At 41.4% G+C, this 18,139-nt stretch overlaps 1 protein-coding gene across 2 annotated transcripts in view; it reads left to right on the top strand.

The window, feature by feature from the left end:
* Afg1l (AFG1 like ATPase) overlaps nt 1–18,139 on the top strand; it is a 210,262-nt gene that overhangs the window by 56,635 nt on the left and 135,488 nt on the right. For both annotated transcript variants that reach the window (XM_076859874.1, XM_076859873.1), the window contains exon 3: nt 3,474–3,525. In XM_076859874.1, the coding sequence (XP_076715989.1) occupies nt 3,474–3,525 (52 nt within the window). The remainder of the gene's footprint in view (nt 1–3,473; nt 3,526–18,139) is intronic.

Here is an 18,139-nt window from a genome sequence, read left to right as displayed (position 1 = left end):
TTAGGTTTTATGCAAGTTGTCCAATTTGAAGTTGTTCTAAAATTGTTTAAAAGCATAAATGCTTTTTCTGGCAAGTTGAAAATAGAATAACCAGTGCACAATAATGCTCATATAAAAAAGAAAGAAAGAAAAATTAAGAGGTTTTGGCAGGAGTGGAAATCTGTTTTCAGTTGAGATGTAAGAATAGATGGGAGAGTTAACATGCAGAGAAACACAGGGAAACCATCCAGGTGGCAGAACCAACACCAACATCTTTTCGCCTGGCCTAAACAAGGATGAAGTCTAGAAGGAGCCTTATGGATTTAGGGAGAGGTTTCTGAAGCAAATTGGCCTGAAACCATAGATTATAAAACAAAACCAAAGCATTATGGACTGGTTTCTGACATCTAGCTTTTGAGATTTTTTTTTTTTTTTTTGGCCAGATTATTGACTTCTCTGGTGCTAATTAGAACTACATTCCCCAGCCCTTTTTTACTTTTATTTTGAGATAGGATCTTACAAAGTTGCTAAATTTCTGAGGCTGGTCTTGAATTTTGTGATCCTCTTGTCAAAGCCTCCTGAGTCGCTGGGATTACAGGTGTTGGCTACCATGCTGGGCTAGGATCCTTTTTTATTTATTTACTTTTTTTTTTTTTTGAGAGAGAGAGAATTTTAATATTTATTTATTTTAGTTCTCGGGGGACACAACATCTTTGTACGTGGTGCTGAGGATCTAACCCCAGCCGCACGCATGCCAGGCGAGCGCACTACCCCTTGAGCCACATCCCCAGCCCCGAGGATCCTTTTTTAAAAGGTTGAGTAAGGGGCGGGGGCTGTGGCTCAGCGGTAGAGCGCTCACCTAGCAAGCGCAAGGTGCTGGGTTTGATCCCTAGAACCACATAAAATTAAATAAAATAAAGGTATTGTGTCTAACTACAACTAAAAAAAAAAAAGGCTGAATAATATTCCATTGTATGTGTATGTCACAAAAAATCTGTTTATCCATTTATCTGTGGATGGACACGTGGGTTGTTTCTGTTTTTTGGATCTTGTAAATAATGCTGTGATAGACATAGGGATGCAGATATCTTTATGAGGGGGTGACTTATTTTCTTTGACATGTTTCCAGAATGGTTGTAGGTGTTATAATAGTTTGAATTTTAATTTAACCTTCATACTGTTATCAATGTACATTCCCACCCACAGTGTGCAAGAGTTCCCTTTTCTCCACACTCTAACCAACATTTATCTTTTGTCTTTTCAATACAAGTCATCCTATACTTCATCATGGCTTTAATTTGCATTTCCCCAATTATTAAACATGGCAGGCACATTTTCATATGCCTGCTGGTCATTTTTATGTTATACCTATATTTTTGAAGTTTCCTTTTGCTCTCAGCATGCTTCTGTCTCTACTGAATTTTTTCCCTCCGTACATTTGCTTTGGTCTCTTTCTTTTTATCTTGAAAGTTTTTTTCAATGCTATCTTTTTTTATTTTTATTTTTTTGAATTGAGGATGGAACTGAGGCCTCACACATGCTAGACAAGTGCTCTACCACTGAGTTCCATCTTCGTCCTTAAAGTAAAAAAAAAAAAAGAAAAAAGATCTGTTGATTTGTGGCTGTTGACTTTTTTTTAATTTAAAAAATTTGTCAATTCATTTTAGTTTTTTCAGGTACTAGCAAGCTGATTAGGAGAAAGTTTGACTATTCTTTACTGTTAGGTGATCTGGTAGGGATCCAGGTCCTAAGTGCCTATGGGTCTTTTTCTGGAGATTATTCACTTTCTCCAGAAAAAATTTCTCCTGTTCCCTTACTTGCTGAGAATGTGCCTGACTGCTATTGTTTGGGAAGCTAATCTGGGAGACAAGGGGACGATTACATGGTGGGTAAGTGGTAGAGGGGATGTAAGTTCAAGTCATGTGTCTTGGGAGCCCTTACTTTGGGCTGCTTTGTCTGTTGCCTTCTGCAATGAATCCTCAGTGGGGCTTCACAATCTTCCCCTCCCCCAAATTTTTAAATTGTGGTAAAATACACGTAAGGCTTAGTATCTTAACTATTTTTACGTATACAGTTCAGTGGCATTAAATGCATTCATAATGTTCTACACCTATCACCACTACCCATCTTTTTACCTTCCACAAATGAAATTCTATATCTATTCAACAAGATTCCCTGTTTTCCTCTCCTTGCAGTTCCTGTCCACCACTTTTCCTACTTTTTTTTTTTTTTCCTTTGGTACTGGAGATTGAGCCCAGGGACATTCAACTACAGAGCCACATCCCCAGCCCTTTTTTATATTTTATTTAGAGATAGGGTCTCACTGAGTTGCTTAGGGCCTCACTAGATTGCCAAGGCTGTCTCAGCCTCCCGAGCCACTGGGATTACAGGCCTGTGCCACTGTGCCTGGCTTTTTTTTTTAGGTACCAGGAATTGAACTCAGGGGCCCTTAACCAATGGCCTGTGCCACCACACTCTGCCTATTTTTTATTTTGAGACAGGGTCTCACTAAATTGCCCAAGCTATCCTTCAACTTGCAGTCCTCCTGCCTCAACCTCCTGAGTTACAGCAACCTCCTCGAATTATGCCTCACTGTACAGCCCCTTTTTCTACTTTCTGTCTCTAATTTTTGGCTGTTCCAAGTACTTCATATAAGTAGAAACATACAATATTTGTTTGTGACTGACTTATTTCATCTAATGCAATGTCCTCAAGGTTTATCCACAATGTATCCTGTAACAGAATTTCCTTCCAGGCCAGTACAGTATTGTAGGTCTGTATTCCCAGAAGTTTGAAGGTTGAGACAGGAAGATAGAAAGTTCAAAGCCAGCCTCTGCAACTCAGAGAGACACTAAGCAATTTAGTGAGACTCTGTCTCACAATAAAATACAAAAAAAAAGAGGCGGTGGGGGGGGCCGGGGATGTGTCTCAAGTGGTAGCGCGCTTACCTGGCATGCTTGCGGCTCGGGTTTGATCCTCAGCACCACATACAAAGATGTTGTATCCGCCAAAAACTAAAAAAAAAAAAAAAAAAAAATATTAAAACAATTCTCTCTCTTTAAAAAAAAAAAAGTTGTTGTTTGATTAAAAAAAAAAAAAAAGAGACAGGGGATATGGCTCAATGGTAGGTGCTCCTGGGTTCAATGCCTGTTACCAAAAAAAAGAAAAAAAGAATTTCCTTCCTTTTTTAAAAAAAATATATTTTATTTATTTATTTATTTATTTATGTGGTGCTGAGGATTGAACCCAGTCCCTCAACGCATGGGAGGCAAGCACTCAACCACTGAGCTACATACAACTCCAGCCCAGAATTTCCTTCCTTTTTAAGGCTGTATAATATATGGCCTCCCAGACTTTTGCATCATTTTTCCCCCTATTTGTTGTGTATATTAGCTTTTCTATGTCCTGTATATGACACAATTAGGAATACTATATGTACTACTATACTAAGTTATATTCATGATGGAGATTTATAATTTGTTTTTAATTTGCAGCTTTTTTCAAGGAGCAAACCTCCAAAGGGCCTGTATGTTTATGGAGATGTTGGTAAGTGTTAAAATAAGTTTTGGGTGGGCCAGTTGGAAAGTTTTACAGGTTTTGTTCAGGGATAACTTTAATTTCCATCCCTTAATCCACTACCAGCAAGGAACAGGATGAGGGGGTGAAGCAAGGGAGGGAGAAGGGGGAAGAGGGCAGGTGACTCAGCTTTCACCCTTTCTTCTCTCTAAATGTGGCTATAATTTAAGTCAGTATTAGATACTATGTTAGGATGCAAAAATGATATAATGCATAAAGTGAGTTACTCTCAGGGAAGGAAATCATCTGTGGATAGCTTATTAGATAAATTAAGATCTATTACCCAGGGCTGCTTGACTCAGTTTAATTCTTTTTTAAAAATAAACTGTTATTTTCTATTTAATTTCCACTCATATTTCTATTTATTATCTAAGCCCTTAGATCAATAACTTAGTTATTATTATCTTTTGTTTTGAGGTGGAGAGTCTCATTATATTGCCCAGGCTGGCCTTGAACTCCTGGGCTCAAACTATCTTCCTGCTTCCACCTCCCAAGTGCTGAGACTTCATTCATGTGTGTGTCAATGCACCAGGCAATTATCTTTAATTTAGTTGGTAGACACTCTTAATGCATGAGTGATAACATTTCCTTGGTCTCCTAGTACTATCCCTTGGGCACAGACTCACATTTTGATGGAAACATTCTGAGTGGTCACTTTCTAGATTTTCCTACTTAGTTCATGTCTTGTTTCTGAGGTGTTCCTTGACCTCATTCTTGCTGAAATTCTTTATTCCCTGGTTTCCATCTCTTTCAAATGAATCTTTTCTTGTAGCTCTAAACCTCTCCCTGGTTTCCCACATCCACTGATGTCAGGAAGGTGGCTCCCACTTCTCTTGGTTCTATTGCCTTCTAACTTGTCAGTTATTTCTTTTATTTCACATTTACCACTCAAATTTACATGGGAGGAGCTCAGTTTTGGACCTAGATTAATAAACACTCTCCAGGCTCCCCTTAGAACCATAATATATTTGTGTTATGAGGGAATGCTGGCAGGGGTTATTTTCTTCCTAAAAAATTTAGAACAAGAAAAAAAAAATAGTTACAGTGAATGAATAAATAGTTACAGTGTGTTAAAAATAAAACTTTTTTTTGGTCTTATTTGGATTACCTTTACACACCTGTTTTGCATTTATAAAATTCAAGTTCTTAAATGTTATAGATTTAAAAATATTAAAGGAGCTCAAATTCTATTCTGCTTTATTCTATTATGTAAGAAAGCTCTGTTCTTTTTTCTTAGTTCATTGGCTAGTTGGAATTTTTGAGATTTATGTGTACTTAATTTTTGTGTGTGTGTGTGTGTGCTGGGGGTTGAACCCAGCACCTCATATATACTAGGCAAGCTCTCTACCCCAAAGCTATATGCCAGGCCCTCACGTGTACTTATACTTTTTATTTATAACTAAATGATTAGTCAGTTTTATGTACCTATATATTTGGGTACCTCTATCAGATCTCATTCTGTGTTAACTCTCATTCTTAGCTTCCTGAGAATATTTTACTTCCTCTACCTTCATCTTCATGTTTCAGTCATTGTGAAAATCAACATCTTAAAAAAAAAAAAAAAGAAAATCAACATCTTTGTTTCTCCCATTACCTTAATCACTTAATTGTAAGTGGAGATGGTTAGTAAAATAACAACTGCTTTCACTTCTGTAAAAGGACTTATTTTTTAAAAATCTCATAAGAATTGTTGGATTTTATTTTGGAAAATACAGCCATATTCTAATGAATTGAAGAGTAATACAGCACAAGTAATTCATATGAATTCTTGAAAAAGTTAGAAAAGATGTAATATCATAGAGTGTTCACAATGTAGGCTGGATGAATGGCAATGTTTGGGTAGAGGTTTAGAATATAGAGAGAAGAGAAAGTAGTTCTGAAATAGGAAGTGAGATGAACATTTTGGTGGCTAAAATCAGTTTAGAATATATACAATGTAGGTAATAAAAAAGTCAAGTTTTCATTTTAGGGGCTTTCTGGTTGAGAGAGAAGAGTCTCAGAATGCCATCACAAGCTCTTATTTTTTAAATTTTGCCTTTTTTGGACTTGGGAAACAGGTACTAAACTCTAAGGAGACTTAATGGGAAAGAAGATATTTGCTTCCCAGCACCCACTTCCAACCCCTCATTCTTGTACTGGGTTTGTGCTCTGTCATGTCCACTTCCCTCTACTCTCTCCTCTTAGATGGGTCCAGATGATTGAGTCAGATTCGGGGAATTTCTGCAGAGTTGATGTATAAATTGGATGGATTAACATGGTTTAGTCTTGAAAAGAAATATTTTCATTAATAGAATGTTCACCCCATCTCATACTGAAGCTGAAAGTTTCTGTTGTAGCACTGAGCCGCTTCATTGTTGTTCGACAGCTTTTTTGGGCTTCAGGGCTTGACCGGCAGACTACAGCAGTGATCACAGGTTAACAATTTCTCTGGTATATTAGAATAGAATCAAAGTACACTTTGGTTTTTAGTCTATTTTTTTCTCTCTTTTGGTTTAGACTTCCCTGTTTGACATTGATACTGGGCTCTCAATTTCACCAGTTGAAAGATTTTTAAAGTTAGGAGTAGGGAAGCATAGTCCTTCCGTGCCTGGAGGTGGTGATGGAAGGCACCACTTCCTGCTACTTCTGCAGGGGGAATGGTTGTAAAAAGGGACCGCTAGGGGGTGCTCTCGAGTAGTCATTTTTGGCTTCCCGGTTAAGGACTTGAATGTTTCAATTTAGTTTCAGGTTTTACAAGTTAATCCCCTAGAAAGAATCTTCTGTAGAGAAAAGCCTAAGGCTTTATTTAGGATTCTGTATAGACCAAACCAAAATTGTTAAATAGGTGAAATTTAGTGTTGGTTTCCTCCCCATTCTTCATGGTCTCTTGACCATGTTCTTCCCATCTCTTGACAAATGTTATTGAGCATTTGCCTTGTGCCAGGCGGTGTGTGTTGCTTCTGGAGTTGTAATGGCGAATAAAAGAAGATCTAGACTTTGCTCACTTAAAGAGCTTAGAAACTGCAGGGGGCGGGGAGACAGGTGAGGCAGAAGGATCACAAGTTTTGAAGGTCAGCCTCAGCAATTTGGAGAGACTGCAATTTAGTGAGATTCTATCAAACAAACAAACAAATAAATAAAACAAAAGAAGCCTACAAACTGGTGCAATGACCTTGAAACATTTTTGAACATGACCCACAGTAAGAAATATATTTTATACATTCTGACCTACTCTATGATGAATGTATATATACTTGTTTCTGAAAAGATTATTTCACAGAAGAAATATGATGCATTTGGATATTTTCTTTTCTATTTCATGACAAAACAATTTTGGTGTAGTGACAGTTTGAAAAGCCAGGGTCTAGTGACTTTAGTATCTATCACTTTATGCTGGTGTATGCATATCTCACTACTGCAGGTGTGGATACTTCTCATGGCTCTTCTGTAGGTCACAGCTTTCTCCTCTACTACACTAATGTAATTGAACTCAATTATCCCAGCCTTCTAGCAAAAAGTCTGACCCACTTCTAAACTATTTTAATCTAAACTAGTCTAAACTGCTTGCCAAATGGGTACCATTGGATTAATAGGTTACCTCTGCAGATCATGTGCATTTTAAGGAGAGTCTTCTTACTGGGTTTCACTGAAAACTTTGATGTATCCATTGAAAAATCACCCTAAGTCCACCTTTAATTTTCCCCTATCATCTAGATCCTGGAAATCAACACTTTACTTTTGACTTTGAGTGACTACTCTAGGTTCCTTGTATAACAGCAGTCATGCTATTTGCTATTTGTCATTTTGTGCCTGGCTTATTTTACTTAACAAACGTTCTTCAAGATTCATCCATGTTATAGCATACATCAGAATTTTCCTTTTAAGACTGAATGACACTCTATTTTATGAATATACTACATTTTGCTCATTCATTCGTCCATTATTAGGATATTTTGGATTGTTTCATCTTTTGGCTATTGTGATTTATGCTATGATCATTAATGCATAAGTATTTGTTTGAATCCCATATGCATATTGGGTTTAATATTATGAGTAACTGCCATTCTGTTTTCCACAGCAGCAACACCATAGTCATTCCCTCAAGCAAGGCCCAGGATTCCCTTTTTTTTTGTACTGGAAATTGAACCCAGGGGTGCTTAGCCACTGAGCCACATCCCTAACCCATTTTAATTTTGAAGCAGGGTCTTGCTAAGTTTCTTAGGGCCTTGCTAAGTTGCTGAGGCTGGCTTTCTGGCTTTGAATTTGAGATCTTCCTGCCTCAGCCCCCAGAGTTGCTAGGATAATAGGCATGCACTACCATACCTGGCTAGGATTCCAATTTTTATATTTTATATAAATATTTTATATTTTCTCACCAACTTGTTTTTTTTGACAATAGCAATTCCACTGTATGTTAAATGGTATCTTGTTGATGTTTTGATTTGCTTTACATTAATGATTAGTAATGTAGGGTATCTTTTCAATGTCTGTTCTTTTATATTTATCCTTTGTCAGGTGGGGAAGTCTGCTTCTCCTAGTTTGCAGAGTTTTTATCCCAAATGTGTGCTAAGTTTGTTAAATATTTTTCAAATGTTGTGGTGGTAACATCAGAAAGGGTTTTCTCCTTTATTCTCTTAATATGATGAATGACACTGATTTTTAAGGTTAAGCCATTCTTTTTTTTTAAGAGAGAGAGAATTTTTAAATATTTATTATTTATTTTATTTTATTTTTTTTAAAGAGAGAGAGAGAATTTTTAATATTTATTTTTTAGTTTTTGGCAGACACAACATCTTTGTATGTGGTGCTGAGGACCGAACCTGGGCCGCATGCATGCCAGGCGAGCGGGCTACCGCTTGAGCCACATCCCCAGCCCCAATATTTATTTTTTATTTTTCGGCGGACACAACATCTTTGTTTGTATGTGGTGCTGAGGATCGAACCCAGGCCGCTCGCTTGCCAGGCGATCGCGCTACCACTTGAGCCACATCCCCAGCCCTTAAGGTTAAGCCATTCTTACATTTCTGATATAAATCTCATTTGATAATGGTGTCCTAGCCTTTTTGTATATTGTTGGTCTCATGAAATGAATGGGGAAGTGTTTCTTCCTCTATTTTTGGAAGGTTTGTGTAAAATTGGCATTATTCAATTCTAACATATTTGATAGTTTTCACTAGTGAAGCCATTTGAGTCTGGAGTATTTTTTGTGATAAAATTATTAATCATAAATTTAATTGCTTTAATAAATGTGAAGTTAATTAGATTTTCTATCTTTTATTCCAGTTTTTCCATTTTATGTCTTTAAAGAAATTTACTTCTTTATCTAAGTTGAATTTATTGACAGAAAATTATTTATAATACTTTCTTATTATGCTTAATATCTTTAGGAACTATAGTGATACTGTCTTTCATTCTTGATACTGTTAAATTTGTGTTTCAGGTCTTTTTTTCTTGGGTAGTTCAGCGAGGGTCTTGCCAATTATTTTTGATGTTTTCAAAGGATCAGGTTTTGGTTTTGTTGATTTCTCTATTGTTTTATTTTTAGTATATTGATTTCTGCTTTTTTTTATTGTTGGTTGTTCAAAACATTACATAGTTCTTGATATATCATATTTCACACTTTGATTCAAGTGGGTTATGAACTCCCATTTTTACCCCGTATACAAATTGCAGAATCACATCAGTTACACTTCCATTGATTTACATATTGCCATACTAGTGTCTGTTGTATTCTGCTGCCTTTCCTATCCTTTACTATCCCCTTCCCCTCCCCTCCCCTCCCCTCTTCTCTCTCTACCCCTTCTACTGCAGTTCATATCTCCCCCTTGTATTATTTTTCCCTTTCCCCTCGCTACCTCTTGTATGTAATTTTGTATAACCCTGAGGGTCTCCTTCCATTTCCATGCAATTTCCCTTCTCCCTCCCTTTGCCTCCCACCTCTCATCCCTGTTTAATGTTAATCTTCTTCTCATGCTCTTCGTCCCTACTCTGTTCTTAGTTACTCTCCTTATATCAAAGAAGACATTTGGCATTTGTTTTTTAGGGATTGGCTGGCTTCACTTAGCATAACCTGCTCTAATGCCATCCATTTCCCTCCAAATTCTATGATTTTGTCATTTTTTAATGCAGAGTAATACTCCATTGTGTATAAATGCCACATTTTTTTTAATCCATTCGTCTATTGAAGGGCATCTAGGTTGGTTCCACAGTCTTGCTATTGTGAATTGTGCTGCTATGAACATCGATGTAGCAGTGTCCCTGCAGCATGCTCTATTTAGGTCTTTAGGGAATAGACCGAGAAGGGGAATAGCTGGGTCAAATGGTGGTTCCATTCCCAGCTTTCCAAGAAATTTCCATACTGCTTTCCAGATTGGCTGCACCAATTTGCAGTCCCACCAACAATGAACAAGTGTACCCTTTTCCCTACATCCTCGCCAGCACTTGTTGTTGTTTGACTTCATAATGGCTGCCAATCTTACTGGAGTGAGATGGTATCTTAGGGTGGTTTTGATTTGCATTTCTCTGACTGCTAGGGATGGTGAGCATTTTTTCATGTACTTGTTGATTGATTGTATGTCCTCCTCTGAGAAGTGTCTGTTCAGGTCTTTGGCCCATTTGTTGATTGGGTTATTTGTTATCTTGTTGTCTAATTTTTTGAGTTCTTTGTATACTCTGGATATTAGGGCTCTATCTGAAGTGTGAGGAGTAAAGATTTGTTCCCAGGATGTAGGCTCCCTATTTACCTCTCTTATTGTTTCTTTTGCTGAGAAAAAACTTTTTAGTTTGAGTAAGTCCCATTTGTTGATTCTAGTTATTAACTCTTGTGCTATGGGTGTCCTTTTGAGGAATTTGGAGCCCAACCCCACAATATGTAGATCGTAGCCAACTTTTTCTTCTATCAGACGCCGTGTCTCTGATTTGATATCAAGCTCCTTGATCCATTTTGAGTTAACTTTTGTGCATGGCGAGAGAAAGGGATTCAGTTTCATTTTGTTGCATATGGATTTCCAGTTTTCCCAGCACCATTTGTTGAAGATGCTATCCTTCCTCCATTGCATGCTTTTAGCCCCTTTATCAAATATAAGATAGTTGTAGTTTTGTGGATTGGTTTCTGTGTCCTCTATTCTGTACCATTGGTCCACCCGCCTGTTTTGGTACCAGTACCATGCTGTTTTTGTTACTATTGCTCTGTAATATAGTTTGGAGTCTGGTATCGCTATACCGCCTGATTCACCCTTCCTGCTTAGCATTGTTTTTGCTATTCTGGGTCTTTTATTTTTCCATATGAATTTCATGATTGCTTTCTCTATTTCTATAAGAAATGCCATTGGGATTTTGATAGGCATTGCATTAAACCTATAGAAAACTTTTGGTAATATCGCCATTTTGATGATGTTAGTTCTGCCTATCCATGAACAGGGTATATTTTTCCATCTCCTAAGATCTTCTTCTATTTCTCTCTTTAGGGTTCTGTAGTTTTCATTGTATAAGTCTTTCACCTCTTTTGTTAGGTTGATTCCTAAGTATTTTATTTTTTGGGGGGATATTGTGAATGGAGTGGTTGTCCTCATTTCCATTTCAGAGGATTTGTCGCTGATATACAGGAATGCTTTTGATTTATACGTGTTGATTTTATATCCTGCCACTTTGCTGAATTCATTTATTAGCTCTAATAGTTTCTTTGTAGACCCTTTTGGGTCTGCTAGGTATAGAATCATGTCATCTGCAAATAGTGATAATTTAAGTTCTTCTTTTCCTATTTTTATGCCTTTAATTTCTTTCGTCTGTCTAATTGCTCTGGCCAGTGTTTCGAGAACTATGTTGAACAGAAGTGGTGAGAGAGGGCATCCCTGTCTTGTTCCAGATTTTAGAGGGAATGCCTTCAATTTTTCTCCATTCAGAATGATGCTAGCCTGAGGCTTAGCATAGATTGCTTTTACAATGTTGAGGTAAGTTCCTGTTATCCCTAGTTTTTCTAGCGTTTTGAACATAAAGGGATGCTGTACTTTGTCGAATGCTTTTTCTGCATCTATTGAGATGATCATATGGTTCTTATTTTTAAGTCTATCGATGTGGTGAATAACATTAATTGATTTCCGTATATTGAACCAGCCTTGCATTCCAGGGATGAATCCTACTTGATCATGGTGCACAATTTTTTTGATATGTTTTTGAATCCGATTCGCCAGAATTTTATTGAGGATTTTTGCATCTAGGTTCATTAGAGATATTGGTCTGTAGTTTTCTTTCTTTGAAGTGTCTTTGTCTGGTTTAGGAATCAGGGTGATGTTGGCCTCGTAGAATGAATTTGGAAGTTCTCCCTCTTTTTCTATTTCGTGAAATAGCTTGAAAAGTATTGGTATTAGTTCCTCTTTAAAGGTTTTGTAAAACTCTGCTGTATACCCATCCGGTCCTGGGCTTTTCTTAGTTGGTAGTCTTTTGATGGTTTCTTCTATTTCCTCAATTGATATTGGTCTGTTTAGGTTGTCTATATCCTCCTGCCTTAATCTGGGCAGGTCATATGACTTAAGAAATTTATCGATGCCTTCACTATCTTCTATTTTATTGGAGTATAAGGATTCAAAATAGTTTCTGATTATCTTCTGTATTTCTGAAGTGTCTGTTGTGATATTGCCTTTTTCATCCCGTATGCTAGTCATTTGATTTCTCTCTCTTCTTCTCTTCATTAGCATGGCTAAGGGTCTGTCGATTTTATTTATTTTTTCAAAGAACCAACTTTTAGTTTTGTCAATCTTTTCAATTGTTTCGATTTCATTAATTTCAGCTCTGATTTTAATTATTTCTTGCCTTCTACTTCTTTTGCTGTTGTTTTGCTCTTCTTTTTCTAGGATTTTGAGATGAAGTATGAGATCATTTATTTGTTGGTTTTTTCTTTTTTTAAGGAATGAACTCCAAGCAATGAATTTTCCTCTTAGAACTGCTTTCAATGTGTTCCATAGATTCCGATATGTTGTGTCTGTGCTTTCATTTATCTCTAAGAATTTTTTAATTTCCTCCTTGATATCTTCTATAACCCATTGATCATTTAGTAACCTATTGTTCATTCTCCAAGTGATGCATGTTTTTTCCTTCCTTCTTTTATCGTTGATTTTCAGTTTCATTCCATTATGATCAGATAAGATGCATGGTATTATCTCCACTCCTTTATATTGTCTAAGAGTTGCCCTGTGACATAATATATGATCTATTTTTGAGAAGGATCCATGTGCTGCTGAGAAAAAAGTGTAACTGCTTGATGTTGGGTGGTATATTCTATATATATCAATTAAGTCTAGGTTATTAATTGTGTTATTGAGTTCTATAGTTTCCTTATTCAACTTTTGTTTGGAAGATCTGTCCAGTGGTGAGAGAGGTGTGTTGAAGTCTCCCATGATTATTGTATGTTGGTCTATTAGACTCTTAAACTTGAGAAGAGTTTGCTTGATGAACATAGCTGCACCATTGTTTGAGGCATATATATTTATGATAGTTATGTCTTGTTGGTGTATGGTTCCCTTGAGCAGTATGTAGTGTCCCTCTTCATCCCTTTTGATTAACTTTGGCTTGAAATCTATTTTATTTGATATGAGTATGGACACTCCTGCTTGTTTCCGAAGTCCATATGAGTGATATGATTTTTCCCATCCTTTCACCTTCAGTCTATGTATGTCTTTTCCTATCAAATGCGTCTCCGGTAGGCAGCATATTGTTGGGTCTTGTTTTGTGATCCATTCTACTAGCCTGTGTCTCTTGATTGGTGAGTTTAAGCCATTAACATTTAGGGTTATTATTGAGATATGGGTTGTTCTTCTAGCCATATTTGTTTATTTATGTTACTAAACATGGTTTGTTTTCCTTTTTGATTATTTTTCCCCCCTTTACTGTCCTACCTCCCACTGTTGGTTTTCATTGTTATTTTCCATTTCCTCTTCCTGTAATGTTTTGCCGAGGATGTTTTGAAGACATGGTTTTCTAGCTGCAAATTCTTTTAACTTTTGTTTATTGTGGAAGGTTTTAATTTCATCTTCCGTCCTGAAGCTTAATTTCGCTGGATACATGATTCTTGGTTGGAACCCATTTTCTTTCAGTGTTTGAAATATGTTATTCCAGGATCTTCTAGCTTTCAGAGTCTGTGTTGAAAGATCAGCTGTTATCCTGATTGGTTTACCCCTAAATGTAATCTGCTTCCTTTCTCTTGTAGCTTTTAAAATTCTCTCCTTATTCTGTATGTTGGGCATCTTCATTATAATGTGTCTAGGTGTGGATCTCTTATGATTTTGCACATTCGGCGTCCTGTATGCTTCTAGGATTTGGGATTCTGTCTCATTCTTCAAGCCTGGGAAGTTTTCTCGTATTATTTCATTGAATAGGTTGCTCATTCCTTTGGTTTGGACCTCTATACCTTCCTGTATCCCAATGACTCTTAAGTTTGGTCTCTTTATATTATCCCATATTTCTTGGATGTTCTGCTCATGGTTTCTTAACAGTTTTGCTGAGCTGTCTATGTTCTTTTCAAGTTGAAATACTTTGTCTTCATTGTCTGATGTTCTATCTTCTAAGTGTTCTACTCTGCTGGTAGTATTCTCAATTGAGTTTTTAAGTTGGTTTATTGCTTCCTGCATTTCTAGGATTTCTGTTTGTTTGTTTTTTATTACCTCTATCTCCCTGTATAGTTGATCTTTTGCTTCTTGGATTTGTTTATGTAATACATTGTCGAAGTGGTCGAAGTGGTCTTTCATTGTCTGATTTTGCTGTCTAATGTCTTCCTTGAGACTCCAGATCATCTGCAGCATGTATATCCTGAACTCTTTATCTGACATTCCATCTGCTGCAGCTATTACCTCTTCTAAAGTTGAGTTGACCTGTATTGCTTGTGGTCCTTTCTTTCCTTGTCTTTTCATATTGCTCGTGTTTCTTTCTGCTTGGTGAAACTGTTGTGTTTTTGAAATTTTCCCCCTATATATTTATATTGCTCTTGTATAGTTGAAAAGTCTCCCTTGCAGGGGTGGGCGGCGGCTCTGCTCCTCCTCCAATTGGGGTGATCTGTCTACCATGCTGGCGGGCCGCTGGGACTGTTCTGCCGGTTGGTCGCAGGTCTGCCTACCTTGGAGGCGCGGGCAGCTGCTCTGCTCTGCCTCTCCTCCAATTGGTGTGACGTGTCTACCACGTCCGCGAACCCCTGGGCCTCTTCTGCCAGTTAGTCGCGGATCTGACTACCTTGCAGGCGCGGGCGGCGGCTCTGCTCTGCCCCTACTCCAATTGTGGTGTCGTGACTACCATGCCTGCGGGTCGCTGGGCCTGTTCCAGGTGCGGGAGGCGGCTCTGCTCTGCCCCTTCTCCAATTGGGGTGACATGATACCACGCCGGCGGGTCGCTGGGCCTGTTCCGGGCGTGGGCGGTGGCTCTGCTCTACCCCTACTCCAATTGGGGTGACGTAACTACCATGCCGGCAGGCCTCTGGGCCTGTTCCAGGCGCAGGCAGCGGCTCTGCCCTGCCCCTACTTCAGTCAGGGTGACGTGTCTGCCACGTCCGCAAACCCCTGGGCCTGTTCTGCCGGTCAGTCGCAGATCTGACTACCTTGCAGGCGCGGGCAGCGGCTCTGCTCTGCCCCTACTCCAATTGGGGTGTCGTGACTACCATGCCTGCGGGTCGCTGGGCCTGTTCCGGGCGTGGGCGGCGGCTCTGCTCTGCCCGTTCTCCAATTGGGGTGTCGTGACTACCACGCCGGCAGGGCGCTGGGCCTGTTCTGGGCGCGGGCTGCGGCTCTGCTCTGCCCCTACTCCAAATGGGGTGATGTGACTGCCACGCCGGCGGGCCGCTGGGCCTGATCCGGGCTCAGGAAGCGGCTCTGCTCTGCCCCTCCCCCAAGTGGTGTGACGTGTCTACCACGCCGGCAGGCTGCTGGGCCTGTTCCGCCAGTCTGTCACAGGCCTGCCTACCTTGCGGGCGGGGGTGGAGGATCTGCTCCCCCCCTACTCCAATTGGGGTGTCGTGACTACCACGCCGGCAGGTCGCTGGACCTGTTCCGGGCGCGGGTGGCGGCTCTGCTCTGTCCCTGCTCCAATTGGGGTGACGGGTGACGTGTCTACCACACCAGCAGGCCGCTGGGCCTGATCCGCCGGTCGGTCACAGGTCTGCCTACCTTGCGGACTCGGGAGGCGGCTCTGCTCTGCCCCTCCTCCAATTGGTGTGACGTGTCTACCACACGAGTAGACCGCTGGGCCTATTCCGCCGGTCGGTCGCAAGTCTGTCTACCTTGCAGGCTCGGGTGGCGGCTCTGCTCTGCCTACCTTGCGGGCCGCTGGGCCTGATCCGGGCTTGGGGAGCGGCTCTGCTCTGCCCCTCCCCCAAGTGGTGTGACGTGTCTAACACGCCGGCAGGCCGCTGGGCCTGTTCCGCCAGTCTGTCACAGGCCAGCCTACCTTGCGGGTGGGGGTGGAGAATCTGCTCTGCCCCTACTCCAATTGGGGTGTCGTGACTACCACGCCGGCAGGTCGCTGGACCTGTTCCGGGCGCGGGTGGCGGCTCTGCTCTGTCCCTGCTCCAATTGGGTTGACGTGACTACCATGCTGTAGGGCCGCTGGGCCTGCTCCGACCGCGGGCGAAGGCTCTGCTCTGCCCCTACTCCATTGGGGTGACGGGTGACGTGTCTACCACACCAGCAGGCCGCTGGGCCTGATCCGCCGGTCGGTCGCAGGTCTGCCTACCTTGCGGACTCGGGAGGCGGCTCTGCTCTGCCCCTCCTCCAATTGGTGTGACGTGTCTGCCACACCAGTAGACCACTGGGCCTCTTCCGCCGGGCGGTTGCAAGTCTGTCTACCTTGCGGGCTCGGGCGGCGGCTCTGCTCTGCCCCTACTCCAAATGGGGTGATGTGACTGCCACGCTGGCGGGCTGCTGGGCCTGATCCGGGCTCGGGGAGCGGCTCTGCTCTGCCCCTTCCCCAAGTGGTGTGACGTGTCTACCACGCCGGCAGGCCGCTGGGCCTATTCTGCCAGTCTGTCACAGGCCTGCCTACCTTGCGGACACGGGTGGAGGATCTGCTTTGCCCCTACTCCAATTGGGGTGTCTTGACTACCACGCCGGCAGGTCGCTGGACCTGTTCCGTGCGCGGGCGGTGGCTCTGTTCGGCCCCCGCTCTAGCCGGGGCGACGCGACACCACGCCGGCGGGTCGCTGGGCCTGTTCCGGGCTCCGGCGGCGGCTCTGCTCTGCCCCTCTGGCCTCCACAGTATTCAGCAGGACCCGGACCGAGAATCAGTTTCCGCGGGTTCTTTATCCCAGGGCCAGAGCAGTTCCGGGAGCCAGAATTCGGCCTCTCCGGACTTGGTGCATGCTCTGACAGGAGGAGGCTCCAAGAAGCAGTTTCCGCGGGTTCTATAGCCCTGGGCCAGAGCAGCTCCGGGAGCCGGAACTCGGCCGCTCCGGGCTCGGTGCGTGTTCTGATAGGAGCAGGCTCCAAGAAGCAGTTTCCGCGGGTTATTTAGCACTAAGTCTGAGCAATTTGTCTGCGAGACGCAGACAATTGTCAGCCTGAAATTACCTGTTCTATAGCTGAAAGAGCTGCGATCAGTCGAAAACAAGGATGGTGACGTCAGCTCTCCAAGATGGTGGCCGCTGGCTTCCTCCGTGGTCTGACCGGTGTGGAGAACCGAACTGGACCGTTTCCTTCCCCCGTCTCAAACCCAGAATTCAGCTCCGAGCTCAGCAAATGCCTAGCTGGCAGGAGCCCGCAGAATCAGCATCGCTGTATCTCTGCGCCGCCAGCCCGTCGTTTCCCAGCGTGCGCTGCAGACTCCAGCCGTGGGGCGATCTGCTGAACAAGCAGCATGACCCTCCGTTCGGACAGATCGCTCGCGTTTGAGCCCCTGAAGCTGATCCTCGTGCGATGAAAATCCTTCCACTAGGTTTTGGAGCACCCTAATTTTGCTGGAAATTCCTAACAAGATAGCTTTTAGCCATTCTAACTCGTCATTTTCCCTCACAGTGACGCAGTACACGGAGTTAATACACTCCCTTCGCGGCCATCTTGAGAGCCTCCCCGATTTCTGCTTTTTTAAAAAATATTTTTTAGTTGTACATGGATGCAGTATCTTTATTTTGTTTATTTACTTTTATGTGGTGCTGAGCCTCAAACCTAGTGCATTACATGTGGGAGGCAAGTGTTTTCCTGCTGACACACCCCAGCCACCAATTTCTGTTTTTTTTTTTTTTTAAATGAAGAAAGTTTATTAACCTGAGTAGCATACATACAGGAGCACTCAGTGATGAGTAACCCAAAGGGGTTTTAGGATGATCAATTTAGAGGTGTGACCAGACAAACAAAAAGGACTTTTGAGTTCCTAGCAGCAAATTGTGGGAAAGTAAATATGTGAGGGGACTGATGGAAGTTAAGGGTGAAGTTAGTAGGGGAACCCATTCCCTTGTGCTATTGCTAGGCCAATTATGGTTTAGAGTTCTCTCCTGCAATTACTTCCCGGTGGAGAAGAGAAGGGGACATCTTTATAAATTTATGTCAAATAGGACAGCAGACAGCTTTTCTTGGACCCATTTCTTCATTGTCTTCAGCTCAAAATAATCTGTATGCCAAAGAGGCACATGTTAGGG

This window comes from Callospermophilus lateralis, chromosome 6 (genome assembly GCF_048772815.1).
Source record: "Callospermophilus lateralis isolate mCalLat2 chromosome 6, mCalLat2.hap1, whole genome shotgun sequence".
Classification (NCBI taxonomy): Eukaryota; Metazoa; Chordata; class Mammalia; order Rodentia; family Sciuridae; genus Callospermophilus; species Callospermophilus lateralis.
Note: the sequence above shows the minus strand (reverse complement) of the source record. Positions and strands in the feature narration are given on the sequence as shown.